At 36.0% G+C, this 17,365-nt stretch overlaps 1 protein-coding gene across 4 annotated transcripts in view; it reads right to left on the reverse strand.

Annotated features, from left to right (window-relative positions):
- Window positions 1–17,365, reverse strand: part of ZFYVE9 (zinc finger FYVE-type containing 9) — a 59,923-nt gene that overhangs the window by 30,203 nt on the left and 12,355 nt on the right. For 3 of the 4 annotated variants that reach the window (XM_087730747.1, XM_087730745.1, XM_087730748.1), the window contains exons 2-4: window positions 13,582–13,686; window positions 7,516–7,620; window positions 4,666–6,746 (exon numbers count right to left, since the gene is read on the reverse strand). In XM_087730747.1, coding sequence (XP_087586873.1) covers window positions 4,666–6,746; window positions 7,516–7,585 — 2,151 coding nt within the window. In that variant the 5' untranslated portion in view covers window positions 7,586–7,620; window positions 13,582–13,686. The remainder of the gene's footprint in view (window positions 1–4,665; window positions 6,747–7,515; window positions 7,621–13,581; window positions 13,687–17,365) is intronic. The other variant, XM_087730746.1, reaches the window with a different exon arrangement.

A 17,365-nucleotide genomic window follows, 5' to 3' on the forward strand; every position in this document is an offset into this window, starting at 1 on the left:
AAGTCATTTTTATTTGCAGCAGGGCAATTCATCTATATTAGCAACTCTAGCTTTTTAATCTCTTCATATATAACAAGCTATTCCTCAGTTGGGACTTCAGTGGATGTATCAAAATTTTTTAAGTGTTCAACATATAAAATGGCATTTTAAAAAGCCGACTGACATCGGTACTGCAAGAAAATCTTGCTCCATTTACATATTAAAAAAAAAAAAAGCTTGTATTTACATGATTACAAACACTACAGCATCACAACACTAGAGAGAAATTAGGAACTGCATTGTACACACACTGGCTGCTAAGGGGGGACCCGGTACAAAATCCCAGGGGGGACAACCTGCTGCAGAGATGCAGTTGTGTTGCTAGCGCTTCTCACCTGAACCAGCTCTAACAATTCCCCAGTCCTGGGCAGGAAACAGTGTTGAAGCTTCCTCCAGACAAGCAAAACCATAAAACATGAGCATGGCTTGTGCATCAAAACAAACACTTGCATGCAGATATGATCCTACAATAGCAATTGCAATCTCAAAATCCTGCAGAACTGACAAATCGGGGTGCCCTAATGATTTCTTATTTGTTTTAAAGAATAATATTTTCTTTGTTTAAAAAAAACAGTATTTCCTCAGGGTTATTATTCAGGTGACATGTGAAGATACTGATGAATACCCATTTCATGCAGATAGGTAATGTCACCCTCAGGAAATCCAGAAACAGCAGCAGCTACCTAACAAATGAGTTCAGATATCAAGAGATAATTTCAAATTTTAATTATATTTGGATATTATATCTATAATTCACTATGTGTTATGATCTGTAATGCTTTCTTATTCCAAAAAATTATTCCATCATCACTTCAACAGCAGTATTTCTGTAATATAGACAAGAAACTACATAGGATTCTCATATATAAATATTTGTAAGCATAACTAAATTTCAACCAAGTTAAAGATAACACCAAATTACGACCACTTTGCAGCCTGTTACCTTTGCAGTCTTTTAGTGGCAAGTGTTTAAAATAAGCACATATAAAATAAGCCACGAGAGCTGAAAATCGAATGTGAAGAAAGAAGAGCTCACCCTGTCTCATTTCAACCAGTTTTAATGTTTCCTAATTATGTCAACTTAAACATTTCAGAAACAAAATATAACTGTGTATACACTAGCATTTTCATGCAAAAATATAAACAACCCTTCCACATACGTGAAAACCTTTAAAAAAAAAAAAGCAAATGTACTTGAAAAATCTGATTTCTGCATTTACACCTTCACCCAATTTACAAGCATTCTAGGGAATATTAATAACATCACAGCACATTTTAGAGACATTTGACATAATTTCAGTTCTGTGTGAGAAACTTCCAGTCAGAAGTTCAGTATTGAACATGAAAAAAATCAATGTCTTCAACCATAAATGAAGGACCAACATAAATTAATACCTAATTTAGGACCCTTTATCAAATAACACATTGTGCATTTGGGAAAGCTCCCAAGTGCAGCGATCTAAATATTAAAAGAGAAAATAGAACCAACGACAGAACATCTGTACCTCCTCTCTTAGGCTGCATCAGCATTCTAACAGCAGTAATGCAGAGGAAGAACACAATCCAGCACAACTGAGAATTCAGTCTTGTTATTAACAATCACCAAGTCATTATCTCAGTATATCATGCTATAAAAAAATAACACAGCAGTGTCAAAGCAAGTTTTTATGTTACTAGGGTTTTCAGGTTCACTGGGAGTTGTTAAAGCATTAGTTGCTAGGGAGTTTGGTGATTTTTTTATATTCTAGTGGAAAAACATAGTTTTGGTTGTGAGTAAAAAGATGGCATACAAATTTTCTGGTTTTCCTATCAAGGATGACTGTTTCACCTAACAATAGAAAATACATAAGGTAAAATTTATGAATGTGTTCACACACAGTCTTCAGGTTCTTAATTTTAATTCAAAATTTATTGTAAGTGTGTTACTTTCTACCACTCCCCTGAGGTTCATATCTTCCATTAATTTTGCAATTACTATCCTGGAATTAAAAACCGAGACAGACTTCCCAGGTGCCACTCAACTATTTTTAAATGCAATTTTCATTCCCAACTGAAACAGATACATTCATTGCTACTACAATGATTTGTCATGATGCTAATAAAGCTTAAAAAGAAATTGTTGTGCTAAAGCTTGTGTTCAAAAATATTTAGTCCCATGACTTTCCCTAGAAACAATCAATTGCAAGAGCTGAAGACACTATCCCCCCAATTCTTTAAGTGAGATTCATATATTTAGCAGAAACAATGGAAGCGTCACTGTGATACAGTAGTTACCGACACCACAGGCACGTGGTCAACATGACCTGCTTTGGGGAGGGTTATCTTAACCAGAAAGCAAGAGCAGAGAGCTGAGAATAGCTATGTCTCAAGCCACTACAGCTAGATTCGTCAGAGCTGTTAAAGCCTTTGGTCTCTTTCCTCCCAGAATTGTTACAGGAACTAAAAGTGTTGTAAAGCAATTTGCAGTAAGTGCTAAGTATTATTTGACCTATATTGATTCTTAGCATTTATTAATAAGTGCTCTTTTTTAGAAAAAAAAACATAAGAAGGCATGAAATACCAGAATATTCTGCCACATCTTTTGACTGCATGTGTACAGATTTGGCCCAGACAACATTAGCTAACAAAAGCTTCTAGAAACAAGCCATTCTGAGGATTATTCTAACATTCTGAGAATATTAACTACTAATATGTGATATATTTTTCACATCTGAGAAACCAGTTTGTCTACAGAGCAGAGGGACCTTCTATTTTATCCATTCCCTGCATATCATCCAGAACAATGCTGGTTGTTCTTCTCAAGGCTTGTCTTCAGTAGTTAAAAAAAAAAAAAGAAACAGAAAAAAAAAAAAAACACACTACATTTTTTGGCCTTTCTCTGTCTGTGCATGTTTTATCCATTTTGTTTACCAATATTTTCATTTTCTGCTTCTCATTTGTGCAATTCAGGGCTTCAGTCATTACAGGAAAGTCATTAAATCCAAGCAATGAATTTGTTTAAAACACAAAAATAAGAAAAAAACATTACTGTAAATGAAAATTGTAGTCATATTTGTTAAACTCATAAAACACAAAAGAATTGCCTAAATAACTGGCAGTATAAGTTAATATATCAAAGCTGAAATGATGGGCATTCCTTTAATTTATATGCCTTACAGATTCTCCTTAACTGCAATGAGAAAAAGATTGAGCGCTTTGATATTAACCGAAAGGTACACAAAAGGTAGGCATGTACCTCATATGATGCTTATCGATCTCCTGTGGTTACTAGCTCCACATCAGGACTTCCACTGCAACCAGCCTGCAAGAGGATGGGCAGAAGCAAGCAACTGGAAGTCCTGGACCAGTGCACAATGAATGTCTGCTTGGCTTTTCAAGTGTCCTGGGAAAGACTTCCCAGCATGTCTCAAAATCAAATTTGAATACAATCTACTTATCTGGTGTTGCAGTGAAGAGATTGAGTCCTATGCATTTTGGTTACTAAAGGGACAAGTGGCACACATACATAGTCCTTTACAGAGGAGCAAGCCTGGGTTTCCTGCTAGGCTGCTTCCAGAAACAGGTGGCATAAGGATTTGAGCTTTCCAGATACATTTGCTTCTTTTAGGTCCTTTGTTCAAGTCATTCTGCTACCCTGCACTCTTCTGGTAGCTAAAGATCTTGCCCATAGCAGTCAGGAGGTCTTTCAATCAACTTCAGAAACTTTTGGATAGGGCCTAAATGAACCAAAGTTACTTTTACTCTAGTTTTTAATGGGTTTTAATATTTTTCATCTTAAAAATATTCATGAATATCTACTTGACAAGAGTGTTAGTTTACCGCTTTCGAATCACCGTATTTTTTCCTAAGTTCCTACTTCCCATGTGCCACTGACTTTCATTTCAGTAACAAGATATTTGGAAATACTTTACAAGCTAATCATGTACCATAAACTTGCCACATAAGAATTGGTGTTGACCTAGATGGCACATATATAAAACTTAAAAAAAAAAAAAGTCAACAATATTTCGTACACAACACAAAATGATACAGAAATTATGTTTTAGTTGTCTTCATTACAAAATTTCTCACCATGTGTACATACATCAGGTGACAGATAAGTTACTATATTTTTTTCCAGAAGCAGATGTATATTCTTTAAAATAATGTAAGCAATATGAGAAAAGTTAGTAAAGAAGACTTAAAAGAACAGAGTTGATCAGCCATCTAAACCAGCAGGAATTCCAGCAATTCAACAGCACACTTCCAATTCCCATCAATATGTTTCAGTATCTTTAATGGGATTATTGATGCAGTAATTTCTGCAAACTAGTTTCCTGCGCTCAGTCATTTTATAGCAGTTCTGCATGAATCCAATTACATCGATTGTTGCAATCAACAAATACACTGCTTATACAGGCTAGTAATTCTTTCAGTTATAAATAACAATTAGTTATTCTCTATTAGAACCCTAAATAGATTAGAGCTTAGAAATGCCTTTTTTTCCTCACAAAATCAAACACGGCTTTTTAGGAAGAGATGTCACAGGTAACTGTAGCCAGCGGCTTAGGAAGTCCTCTGATTTGATTTTATGCAGTATCAGGAAAAAAAGGGTGCTTTGAGTTTACTCACAAAATATGAACTTACCTTCCCACAAGCTCTGCAATGATGCCTTCTTTTGGTGAATGTAAATCTGGCCTCGCATTTCATACAGTTTGGTGCTTGAGAATCTGGAACCCAAACTGGAGCCACCTCACCCAAAGTCGTAAAAGGCTTTCTGGCTGGAGCTCCAAACTGACCAGCTCTGAGATCATTATCTGGACTATCTGGGGCTACTGCAAGGCACGGACTACTAGAGACTCCAGATTCATACTCTTCCAAATGTTCCCCATTAGTATCAGTAACAGAGGCATTTAAAGATGTTTCACCAGGAAACGCGTCTGCTGTATCGCCTAATTGTGTTTTACCAAAGACATTTTTGTTTTTACTATTACCTCCACAATTTGGGGGAACAAGATCATTTTGTAAGTGGTCCGATAATGGCTTCGGAATCTGCAGTTTAAGATTTGTAGGTTGTTTAGGTCTTGCACCACCAAAAGGAACACTGATAGATTGCAGATTAGTGACTGGTTTTGGTGATGTTTGCCCTTGCATGGATGAAACCTGACTACAAAGATTATGTAAATAATTTTTCTTTATGTGGTCACCAGTGCTGTTTAAAATAAGACCGCTCCCTTCTGTGGTCTCATTTCCTCTCTGTTCATAAACATTAGCGTAACATTCTGACTTGCTCTCCTCTATCTCCTTTTCCTCTGTTACCGAGTCTTCCTTAGAGGGTAAAGTCTTTGGAACAGGAGCAACAACTGGGTTCTGCATTCCATAGGAATCACAACCATTAGACAGAGAGCTTGCTGCTGATGTAGCCATAACATCAGAGAGACTGGACCCTTCAAGCTCATCTATACCAGTTCCTTTTAAGTCTATGCCTGCCTCCATCATCCCGTCTCCTCCTTCTTTACTATTACTAAATGCCTCATCAGGCTGTTTTGTCTGCAAAAGTCTTTCATTCTCTCCCAGAGTTTGCTTATTATTCATTTCATTCAACTTAGTCGGTTCCCAATTAGTCACCTCCTGAGATTCTGGGTAACACTCTACCATGCTGAGCAATTCCGTTGTGCCAAGATTTTTATCACATTCAATGACTTCACTTTCAGTGGCACTAACTTCCTCAGGGGCAAAATGTTCTGCAACACGTTCCTTGCAATTACCACTTCCAGCCACGTTAGGTTGACAAGTTTCAGTGAGTCCAGATAGCCTAGACTGTAACTGTTGGGTTGTTTCCTGTTCTACGATTAAACTTCCATTACTTGAACCAGAAGAAGAGTTTTTAGCTTCTAGATCCGCTCTCTGAGGAATGGCTTTACTAGTAAAATTTTCAACTGATACACAATTTTCTTGCATTTTAACAGTACCATCAACCGGTCTCTGTAAGAGAGTCACTGCATTAATCCCTGCAGCTGTAGCTTCTGAAAACAGTGAATCTTTACTCATATTAAAATCATCCTTTAATCGAGAGGAGGGGCATGCAACGGTTAGGCTTTCAGATGAAGCATTAATCAAATGACTTATGGAGTCATCTTCAGTGCACAGCCGATTTACTTGCTTTTCTGTATCTATATCTTTTTCCGTGGATCCATTTACAGTAACACTAAACTGATCACTCTGTCGGTTTTCATTATCCAGTGTAAAGCTAATAGTGTCCATTAGGGACTGACTGTTGTAATTTTTACAATCCAGCAAATCGCCACTTTGTAGTGTTCTTCTGTCACAGTTATGCATGACTGCCACCACTAGTACATTTTTCTCCTCTGGCAAGCAAGCTATATTTCCACATTTCTTTTCTCCTGTTTCCACAGTGTTACGCTGATCATCCTGATTATTATTTCTTTTAATCAATTGATCGTCTGCTGCTGCCTGATCATCAATCCACATGACTGGGGTCTCTGGGCTTATGCTAAAATCCTTTCCATTAGCACAGTGATCCCCTCCTCCTGTTGGTGTAGTCACTGAATGAGACAGGGAAAAAGACTTCAATCTCTGTTGACATTCATTAGGAGTTGTAGCTTCATTCACATTGGCCACAGTCGGGTTAAATGACAGACGACGAGAAGACGGATCTAGAATCTGATTCCACTTTGCACCCAATAGTGTAGGTGAAACAGCGGCATCTGAAAAAGTGTTTAAATAAGAGAACTTACTGTCCTATTAAAGCTGTTGCATTAGAATGCCCCAAATATAAATGTAGCGGTGTTCAAACATGGGCACAACAGTAAAACACATCTACTAACACCCTTCATCAACCATTAGTAGTGTAATTGCATAATGTTTCTGGAACTCAAGAAGTTTAGAGCTACACAATTAGTATCAGGTTGAATTTGCACAAGCAACTTTAAACTATTGATTAATATACTCTAGACAGCTAGAAATGCCTAGAAAGACTCCCACTCCCACAAAATGTTCAACTTCCTTGACAGCACAGAAGTAGCAATTAGACTAAGCAAAAAAATTAATATTTCAAATATGATAACTTTCATTATATGATTTATGTGACCTAATAAAACATTTCTATGCTTGAGTCTCCCAAAACTGCAAAAGAAGCTTAAAATAAGTTTTGCCTGATTTGTTTAAAATAAATGATTAAAATATTGCCACTGAAATGAAGCTTCACAAAACCTTTCTTTAAAAAGTGTACGGAATATTTTCTATTAAAAGAGTGAGAAATTTTAAAAAAGGAAACAAGATGAATGGAAACAGAAGAGAATACTACTAACAAACACTGAAGACACACCATGCAAAATTAACAGATGTTTTTTGCAAGTTCTGAGATTAATTTGCAACTCAAAACCAAAAAGGGTATCACAGATCTCTCCCTCTTCAATGGTATTCTCTGTAGAATACATCTAGTGTGCATCTACGATCTTGTTCAAAATGACTCACCTTCGTTTTGCTCAAATTCATCTAAAACCTTATCGAGGTTATATGCCTCTGCTTGGAAATAGTTCTCCATTTGTCAGGGAAAGACCACCAGATTCTTGTCTGAACCTGCGAGAGAACAAATTACAACCAGATATTTAACTGTCAGTCAGCAGTGTTCCACTACACATTGCCCTGATTTAACGGGAAAAGAAGTCGTTTGTAAATCAAATTTTACATACATTACATGCATAAATCAAAAGTATTTCCCAGGAATAAAAATTATTTGTGTGCTTAAACTTGCTTGATTCAGATTAACAACCTCCCCAAACTTGCTTTGGATTTTATTACCTCCACTCTCCCACATCAATGTGTCTAGGATCACCATAATGGTAAGAGCAAAACTGCTCCAACACCAGTCAGAAAATACCAGTCTAGAGAACCAGAAGGCCAACTAACAATCTGAAGATCCAGCTTTCAGTTCCACGCTACCACAGATTAGCTCATGTGGCTTTGAACAAGTAGTTTAAACCCTCCGTGCTTCTGATTTTTCAATATACTAGGCTAGCAGTATTCTGCGTCACTCCTCATTTCCCAGAGATGCTTCAAAGATTCATACTTGTAAAAGTTGTTAAAGGACTTAATGAGTGTTACTTGAATTGTGCTAGCTCTTAAAATGCCTGCTTTAATAATCCTTGTTTCCCTGAAAGGCAGGCACTGGAAATCTAGCAACATGCGCAGAAGTAAATAGTCTCATCAAAAGATAATACTCTCAGGCTAGAAAGGAAGACGACAAGGGAGAAATGGGGAAAAAAGCCCAACACTAAGTCATTTAATGACTTCCTACAACTTCGCATAATAAATAACATTTTCACCCTAACAGTAGGAATACGGTCTTCTTGCTACCAAAGGCTTGTAGCAACAAGACACCCTGATTCATTTTTTAAAAACATTCACTACCAGCGAAGACATTTTCACTGAGAAATGTGTGCCATAACCTATATACCATAAAGAGAGACCCTGATTTGATCTGTTCTCTGAACATCATCCAAAACAGCCTTATTCTCTTCAGAGTTGGCTTTCAGTGTTGTGAAACAAGGAAATGGAGGAGGAGAGGGTGAGAACCTTGTTTTGCAGTAAGAAACTGTGTTAGACCTGACAGCTAGACTCCAGCTCAATTAAAAACCTGCTCTTTTACACTAGAGATACAACAGACACAAGAAACATGTCAGAGGAAGTTTCCAATTTAAAACTATACTTTACTTTAACATTACCCCCATAGTATCTGGATTTGAGGAAAACACCGGTTTTATTTCAGTTACTACAACATTAAATACAGTTTTGTATTTATTGTGGGCAACAGCTACAATTAGGTTATCGGTACAAAAAGATCATGCATTAAAATATCACAAAATGCAGAGTTCAAGTTTTCAAGGTTGACCTCAAATTTGACACATGGTGTTTTTAAAAGATGATCATGTTACAACATAAGTACGTTGCTATTTAATATAATCAGATTAAATCATGTTTTAAAGAAATGTACAAAAGCCAATTTTAAAGAAAATTAGCATAACAGCAACTCAGAAATTGCAATAAGCATCACCCAAAAAAAGACCATTTTGCAAAGAAATTCAGAGATAAACTAGACTTGTCACCTTATAAACTCCCAGATTTGTCCTCTGTTCTGGGATTTTAGATTAACTCCTTCGGCAAGGAAGACAGACGATTGGCTATATCATTTACTATACACAGATGCACAGATTATAACATAAGCAATGGAAAAGCCGGCCACCTTGGTCAAAGGCTGCATTTCAGAAGTCTAAAACCGCTCAACACTTTACATCCTCTATCAAAAGCCAGGTTCTGACCTCTAACTGTGACGGAGTGTACTCTTTGATCCCTTAGATACCTACTGGAAGGTCTTCCTGAGTTATCCAATCTGCCCACCAAGTCATTGTATTAAAAATCTTTCATACCATTTTAACTGAAACTATTACATTTACTACACACATTTCAATTAAACAAAAAAAAAAAAATAAAAAGCAGATGCTTCTCCTTAGACATACGAATACCAATTTCATTCAAACTACATTCAAACTGCAAGAGTTTGGAGGTTCTGTTGCACCTTTCTCTCCACCTCATTTCAACTCCTTAATAGGAAGCATCTTTACCAGCTCAATAAATATCAAATATTGAAAAGTTAATTAGAATCTGTCCCAATGAATATTTCACTTGAAATTTTTTTTTCCATTCAGAGTTCTAAACATCAACCAAAATTAACTCACTATAGTAAGACCGTTTTGTACAAAACACCATGTAATTTCACATCCATTTATAATGTATTGCATTTACATTATAGTTACAACATTCCAGTCTAGCAAACAATTCATGAAGATGTGATGTCTGAAGCCACTGCACTCAGATTTCCATGCACTTTCATAGTGAAAAAGGGCATCCAGTCAAGGCATTTGCTAGGACATAAACACAAACTCTGCAATATGAGTGGCCCCAAAGAAACAGGCTACAAGCATTGATTTTTTTGTTGTTGTTTTGCTTATTTTAGAGAAGATAATGATTACTGACAAGTAAGTTGATGTGGAAGGAATGTTATGCTGATTATACAGTTGCTGAAAACATGTTTCTAAGTAACTCTTTGGACAACTGCATTTTGATTTTGTGTAACTTGCAAATGTTTAGAAAAATTCAGACCTAACCATTCATACAACTTCAAAACCCAACTGAAAGCCTGAGAAAATGACTTCAGAACTAACTCAAATTTATGCTCATTGGAGTAAGCAGAATATAAGCCACATTTGCCCCTAACACTTCTTAAATTTAGTCCTAGATTAGCTGTTTTTTCATTGTCATACAAATCAGTAACAAGATATGCCTAACCAAAGAAAGCAGTGTTAGAAGTTCATAATAAATATAATCATTTTTATTTACTTTAGTCAGGGTTTGGCTTTTAAATTTTATATTAAGTGTGATTTTATAATATTAGAAAAATACAAATATTCAGACTTATGAGACCACGTGTTTAACAATAAGTAGGGAATATAAAGAGGACTTAGAATTTTGTTCCCACTTCCTTACAATCCCAATGTGGTTAACACTTCATAGCATCTCTTTGAAATTATTATTAACATCTATATTATCTAATATTAAATATTTAATATTTGTGAGTTTAAATTTGGTCCAATATGAGAAAGTTATTTTTTCTATATTTTAAAAATTCTAAGTACAGAGAACTATGTGTAAACAAATATATGTAACCATATGAATTCTGAAGCTCAAATACTGGTGCACAAACATGCAACGAGCCAAAATCCAGACTGATGGATGCTCATAGTCCAAACTGAAGAGAAAAAAGACTTTTTGTATCATTATTGTTATTTCAATTACTGATGTACTAGGATATATGGAGAAACTTTTATTTTTAAACTCACAATTACTAAGCTGACAGCCACTCTAAATGAGGTCTCATTGTCTATGCAAGTTGGTATTTCTCAGAAAAGGTCAGCTGCAAATCTTCAGGTCTAACATCTAAAATTATTATTATTATTATTATTATTATTATTATTATTATTATTATTATTATTATTATTATTATTATTATTATTATTATTATTATTATTATTATTAAATAATAAGAACACAACAACCCTCCCCAAGCTTTTCCAGAAGTTTCTGTCCAAGGGTAAAACACACTGCCAAACCCACAAAAGTCATTACTGTCCTCTTCCTGACAGAAAAGGAGGATGAGTAGTCATGTTCCTGACAGATACCCACAATGCTTCTTGACCAATACATAGTCAGCAACTCGTATTTTTGCCAGTTTAAGATCTAATACTTCAACTCTGCATAGCCAGCAACTCAAAATCAAAACAGAAAACACAAAATGCTCTAACACTGCACGCTACAATAATCGGGTAGCTGTTTTCCCCATGGTTTCGAATTTAAATTTATTTTGAATATTTTTATGAAATATCTAACATAAAAAGAAACATATTCCTTTACAGGTCTTTGGAAAGTTTGATTGTAACTCACAGGTACCACTATAAAAGTTTGAAACAGTTTTAGAATTCTTCTACTTCTTAACTTCCTCCTAATATAAAGGTTGAAATGACATTTTTAAAGGATCCTTGATAGTTGTGAAACTCTTTAGCATTGCTTGACTATTCCAAGCCATGGCATGGAGGAAAGCTGACAAGCAAACACACAACTTTTAAACTCTGGAAAAGTGAGAATAAAAACAGGAGCAAATCAGGAATAAATTTCAATGGCAATTTTAGCTGTATGCTGCCAAAAAGGAGACACTTCCTAAATTAGTATATATGGGGATGAACAACATGAAGAAGAGGATTTTGTGCCAGTGCAAGGAAAAGGAGACATACATCACCAATCCAGTGAAAAGCATAAGATGTTATTTCAAAAATACAATCCTCTATGCAAAGATTTGGCAGAAAAGACTAACTATAGGGAAAAAAAAAACAAAAAACATTAAATGTTTTTGGTTTTGTTTTTTAAATTCTGTATCCAGAACAAAAGAATACAACGGCTACCATCCACTGGTACAGTAAGTCCAGAACCCAAGATCATTTGTTACCCATTGCAGAGTCATCTCCTGTCTTTCATGGAAAAAAGCTAATAAAAACATGCAGCCTGTCAATCAGATTATTTTCAAGCTCCCATTGGATCACAGATGATGAGTAATTCAGAAACTCTGTGTTTTATTTATCAATTTCTTCATACAACAGCATGAACTCATCATCATCTTCATCTCTAAAACTTAAGAACTTATGTTTTATCAAGCTTACATGCTCTACTCTCCACTTATGTCTAAATATAAAGGTGCATGTACCAGAATGTCAGTGTCATATGTATCCAGAATTACTATCCTAGTCATCATAGCATTTAGACATAAGACAAACTTCAATTGATTAGTGGGGAGGGAAGGAGACAGAAGCAAAGGACAGAAAAACCTTCCTTAAAATTAGATGGTATTCTGAACAGGCTTAACCTTGCAGACTGCCTCTCAAGACAGCTCAGATATCCCACATGCCAGCTTATTCTTGGGTAATGAACTGTACAAAGAGATAGGCCTTGTGTTATACCTGCAAAGCAGCAAGACTTGTATTTGTTTTGGTCTCTACGATAAGGAATTATGTCACCCAAGATCTTCTGCACTGCACATCCTAAGTTACCCTCAAGATTTTTTCACCACTGGAACTGACAGCCTTAAATCTTTCAAATTTTCTTGACTCTTAACAGTGGATGACCAGCACACAATCACATTAAAACACTATAATAAAAAAAAGGCACCAAAAGGAAATAATACTAACATACAACTACAAGCCTCATAGCAAAGGCCTAAAAATCAGAGAGTATGTAAAGAACCAGAATAAGATCTCAGGACTTTCTATCATGCTGTCCTGTGTAGACTACTCTTTCAACATGAAACTGCAAACATACACATTGCAGTAAACTCTTACTAAACAAAATACTCAAGTAGTTTATTATAGTCCTCACCAAAAATATACATGAAAGACTCCTAAGATGAAAGTCACAAGGGACATGATCAAACTGAAACCAAACATTGCTCATTCATCCTGATAAAAATCAGATGTCCAGAAAATGTCATTTTCCCATAGCATGACAACATGGAATTACATATCAACTGGACAAATTAATTTATTAGATCTAGTGCTCCTGAGGACTTTCATCAACCCCAAGAAACAATGAAGTCAAGCACCTTTGCTGTAATACAGCTTGTTCAGAGAGTTCAGCAATAGCTGTATTTTTAACTGATGAGATCTGCCTACAGCACAGACTGAGGAAGAAAGACTTTGCCCATTTCCCCCCTCCCTCAAACAAAATAAGACACATCTTTGCGCTAAAACAAGGCAATTACTCTCAATAAAAACCAAAACAACAAAATGCTAAAAATACTCCATCATCTCCTATATAAGATATATATCCATATCTAGAGGTGTATGTATATATATATCTCCATAAGCATGCATAAAAGTTCATGCATTTCAAGTACATACTCCTGAATCATTATATTCTAAAGCAGAACTTGCCTCTTACCTTTTTCTCTTACACATATGTTAAGAAACGAATGACCCTGTGCCTACTCATGATGACTGCAGCACAGCCAGCCAGTTCTGCTGAATCAGTGTGTTCTACTTGATCCTAGAAAGAAAATATAAACATGTATTTTATGATTGGTAATTTTGCCACAAACCATGTTTTTTCAACTCATGACTGCAGCTAGCACAGGCACATTTGGCAAATGCTGCAAACCTTCAAATGATTTGGATTACATTTGCAGCTTTAAATTCAGGGATCAATGCACTATGCCACTATTGCTCTCCAATATTCTGGTGAAAAAAGCTGCTAATAAAAACCACATTGCTACCTACCTACTATTATTCTTCATTTATCTGTCAACCCACAGAGTGAGGCAGCAACTCCAACTGTCCTTGTATTCCTGATGACCTTGACTGTAACGCTTAATTTATAAAACTAGCCTCTGAAGTTAATTATATTACACCACAATAGGCCTTCCAAAAATAAAGAGCTAGTAGCTTTGATACTCAACAAAAATTCACGGCCCTCTGGATTCTGTAAACTGTATTCATCAGCTTCCCACCGATTTTATTACAGCTAAGCAACTGGTTTTGTCTTCAAATTATTCCCCCTACAATCTTAGGCTCCCTTCATTTCCTAAAGGCTTCTTTTCTCAAAAACCACAACAGCATCAACCTTCAATAGCAGGGAGGACCCAAGCAAAAAAAAAAAAAAAAAAGAGTCTTCAGAAGAAACTGTCTTGTTCTCCTAACTACAGCATTTCTATAGGTCAGGCGCTCATTTTCACAGGCTGCATCCTAACAGTCAACATAGCTCAAAAATCCAACACAGCCATGAGCAAAGAAAAAGGACTAGTTTATGACAAACACTGCAACAAGAACAAGGAGTGAGATAAGATAAATTCATGGTTTAAGGTTTGCTGGTGCTGGTATTTGACCTGTTAGGTAGTTGAAATATTTATTAGTGCTCTGATGAAGCAGCAGCATATGTTAGAAAAAAAATCTTAAAACTCCAGCAAAATGAACAGAGCTAAAAAAAACATCAGTTCTCTGTGCATGAAAGCGATATTCAGTATTGTACTACAATTTTCCCAGGGTTGTTTATTATTCTTTTCAGAAATAAGCTACAGTAACAATTCCAGGAAACTAATGAACTGAAGAGTAGCACTCTTAGTAGTTCTGTTTCCAAACTCAAAATAAAATCCCACAGCTTTGTATGCCAACAGAACTGTTCCTGTATGCAAGTATAATTTCTGATGCCATATATATTTCTACCTCTATAAGCTAAGATGAATTCTGGATATTTGGGAAATAGTAGAAATTATTATATTACAAAGTTCTTCAGATAGGCTTCATATGCATGCAAAAATGGAGGTGAGGGAAATTTAATTCCACTGAAAGGCTTCAGAATGATAAGCTTTTTCAAAGGGATGTGAAGTACATGTGGCAGTGGGGCAAGGTTATCTGTACCAGCACCATGTCCCCTCCCAGCCTGTAGGTGGAGGAAAATGATTCCGTTTTCATGACCCCTTTGAAAAGATGGATCAATTAATGACAATTCTGTTTGTGATTTATGACAAGGCCTGTCAACTGCATCATGAACATCAAACACATTTCATGTGAACCAGTCGGTCATACATTAACCACAAAGTTCAGTCTTTACTGATCAGAAATGGATCAGAGCTAGCATCCTACAGCTGAAACGTGCTGTGCTGTTGCCAGTGCTCTAAGCCAACAAGCCTTCTAGGCAACTGATATTCAGGGCAACAGTACAGCTTTCTTATTCATTGTCTTTATTCTGATCCACTTTCCTTGTTCCATTCTTCCCAGGTAATAACTTTTTTGTCCGTAACCATTCAACACAGAAGAACACAGATCCAATCAATCACCACCAGTCTCCAAAGAAAGCTTTGAAGATATATTACCTGGAGGTCCTAGAGCTTTTTGTTTACAAAACATTTACTCTCGGCAGCCATTTCCCCTTACAAAGATCGACGCAAAAATCAAAGCATGCTTACAGATTTGAATGTAATATGTTTAAACAAAAAGCAATTTAAAAAAAGTAAATTATAAGGTTCGGATTTCCTGAAAAAACGAACAAGTTGACAGCAGAGCCAAATTCTTTTTCCAATAAGAAGTTACTGTAAAAGAGCTATATTAAAATAAAAATCAAGGACAAAAAGAATAACTACAAAGGAGAGTCAAGAATATTCACAACAATGTATAACCTAGTGATTATTAGTTTTTTCACAAATCATACACGCTGCTAAAAAAGGGTTCCACCACACTTGAAAAAAATACATACATTTCCACCTAAAAATTATGTGCCTACTGAGACCTAAGATCATTACAAATTAAGGAGGCCCAGTGTCTCTGCTGTTCCAGTTTGCTTACTTTGAGCATTTCACAGTTTCTTATCTCTTCTGCTGATGGTTGGCTGAACTCTTCTGTCTCCTGCCCTACAGTGGTACCACTCAGGTGCTGCTTTGGTTATACCCTACATGTATGATTTCCCTCAGGAGCTCCAAGAGGGCAACTGCCAATTACTGCAAAAGCAAAACAGAAATTGAAGCGAAATTTGACAAGCAGAGACGTGCCCAGAATAAAGAGGGGATGAAGAATAGAAGAAAAGAGCTCTACAAATATAAAATTAGAAATATCTTCCACAAAAAAGAATGTAAAAAATGTTTACAACATCAAATGGAAGTAATCTGAACTAGCACAAATTGGAATAGCTTATAATAAATGGAAAGAGACTGAAAAAGAAGCAATTTTGATACTATGTTAAAAAAATGCAGAAAAAGCTCAAAGCATGAAGAGATGCTAAAAAATGCCTCCATCTACTGGCAAGAATCCAACTCTTAACTACACTACAGATCCTCTATAATGTGCTACCAGTGAGATGATGTCTTTGAGTAGGCAGGAATACATTTGCAGCCATTTTAAGGCACTTTATTATTGCTAGATTAGTTGAACTAGGCATTATCTTAAATGCAAACCCAGATTTCAATGCTTGTATCTTAACTTCCTAGCTTGTCTACACTCTGGAACTATCAGATGGCAGAGTCAAAGAGACTACAGACAGGGGCTGTATTCAGGTCCCAACTTTACAAGAATAAAAACTACAAGAAATACTATTGCAGGGGGTTACATTAATAGGTAAACAGTGTACTTAAACAAGAGGGGAAACAGGTAGCAAGTTTCAGGACATACATCAGTTACACAATATGAATTATTTTAGCTGATCAGTTAATCTGGAAGCTAAATCTTCACAAGTGGAAAAGGTGGGGTTTCTTCATTCAAGTAATTCAATGCTTGGAATACTGGTAATTTACTATGTGCCCAATGATTTGTCACTTCATAATGGTTCCTTCTTGGCCTCTCTCAAATAAAGCAGCAATTTTCAAATTTCACATGAACATGTGTTTGTTTGTATCATTTTTTAAGAATTAATGTAAGTAGAAAGACTAAATACTACGCAGGAACGGTCCTTCCGCAAAGGCAGTCCTCCAGACCTGTCTCAGGATACACTGTCACAACAGCACCCAGAGTCTGTATGGGCAGGGTATGCCCACACTAACTGAACGAAGGCAAGGTTCATTCTCCATTGCTGTTATCTTTCCTGAACACTACATTGACTCTCAAACAACTATTTGTTCTGTACAAAGACAAAGTATGGGGCTCTTTCTACCTAGTGTGTGCCAAATAAAAGAAAGGGCGGGCATTATAAAATGTTTGTGACACAGCAGTAGCAATATCTGTGTCACACATATGGAAATCCC

Source organism: Nipponia nippon, unplaced genomic scaffold, assembly GCF_047370975.1.
Source record: "Nipponia nippon isolate SJK-2023a ecotype South Korea unplaced genomic scaffold, ASM4737097v1 scaffold_5, whole genome shotgun sequence".
Taxonomy (NCBI): Eukaryota; Metazoa; Chordata; class Aves; order Pelecaniformes; family Threskiornithidae; genus Nipponia; species Nipponia nippon.